This window comes from Babylonia areolata, chromosome 6, assembly GCF_041734735.1.
Source record: "Babylonia areolata isolate BAREFJ2019XMU chromosome 6, ASM4173473v1, whole genome shotgun sequence".
Taxonomy (NCBI): Eukaryota; Metazoa; Mollusca; class Gastropoda; order Neogastropoda; family Buccinidae; genus Babylonia; species Babylonia areolata.
In genome coordinates, this window is record NC_134881.1 from 21,151,096 (window position 1) to 21,151,794 (window position 699).

The following is a 699-nucleotide window of genomic DNA, read 5'->3' on the forward strand; positions in this document are numbered from 1 at the left end:
CAACACCACGGACCGACTCCTGATGGAGGAGCGCCACAACAACGACGTCAACAACTCCTGCTCCTCGGCCACCCTCCCCCGGGGCGGCGGCGGCGGTGGTGGTGGTGGTGTTGGTGGTGGTTCCTCTTCCGACAGCCCCCGTTGTCAGAAGGTGTCTATGGTATGACCCTAGTTTGGGGGGTAGGTGTTGTGTAGGGTGGGGTGTGGTGTGGTGTGGTGTGTGGTGGGTTAGGTTTGTAAGGGCCGGGGGGTGGGGATGGGACTGGTGTGTTTGGTTTGTTGTTGTTGTTGGGTTTGTGTCAGTGTCGTTGTGTGTGTGTGTGTGTATGTGTGAAGGGAGGGAGGAGAAAAAGCGGGGAGTGTGCGTGTGAGTAGAAGGGGAGGTAATGAGGGAGGGAGTACCCGTATGTGCAACTACCAGTGACATTGACATTTGTGAACCTCCCCCCCCCCCTTTTTTTAATGAAAAAATCCCAGCAACAACAATATTTTTGAAGAATGTGAGAAGAGAACAGAACTGATCCGAGAGAGAGAGAGAGGAGAGGGGATGCTGATTTTAGTAAAAACCTTTTTTTCTTGAAGACGAATCAACATTATTTCATGGACGCCAACGTAAAAGAGTGGGTGAAAGCCTTCGTAGAGAAAAAGACCAAAACACCGAACAGAATGGATATTTTATGTATACATTGTAGACCTACA

At 50.5% G+C, this 699-nt stretch overlaps 1 protein-coding gene across 1 annotated transcript in view; it reads left to right on the forward strand.

Moving 5' to 3' along the window:
* LOC143283468 (cubilin-like) overlaps positions 1 to 166 on the forward strand; it is a 210,814-nt gene extending 210,648 nt beyond the window's left edge. The window contains exon 17 of the mRNA XM_076589709.1: positions 1 to 166. This exon is cut by the window's left edge and continues 181 nt beyond it. Coding sequence (XP_076445824.1) covers positions 1 to 166 — 166 coding nt within the window.
* Positions 167 to 699: the final 533 nt, after the last annotated feature.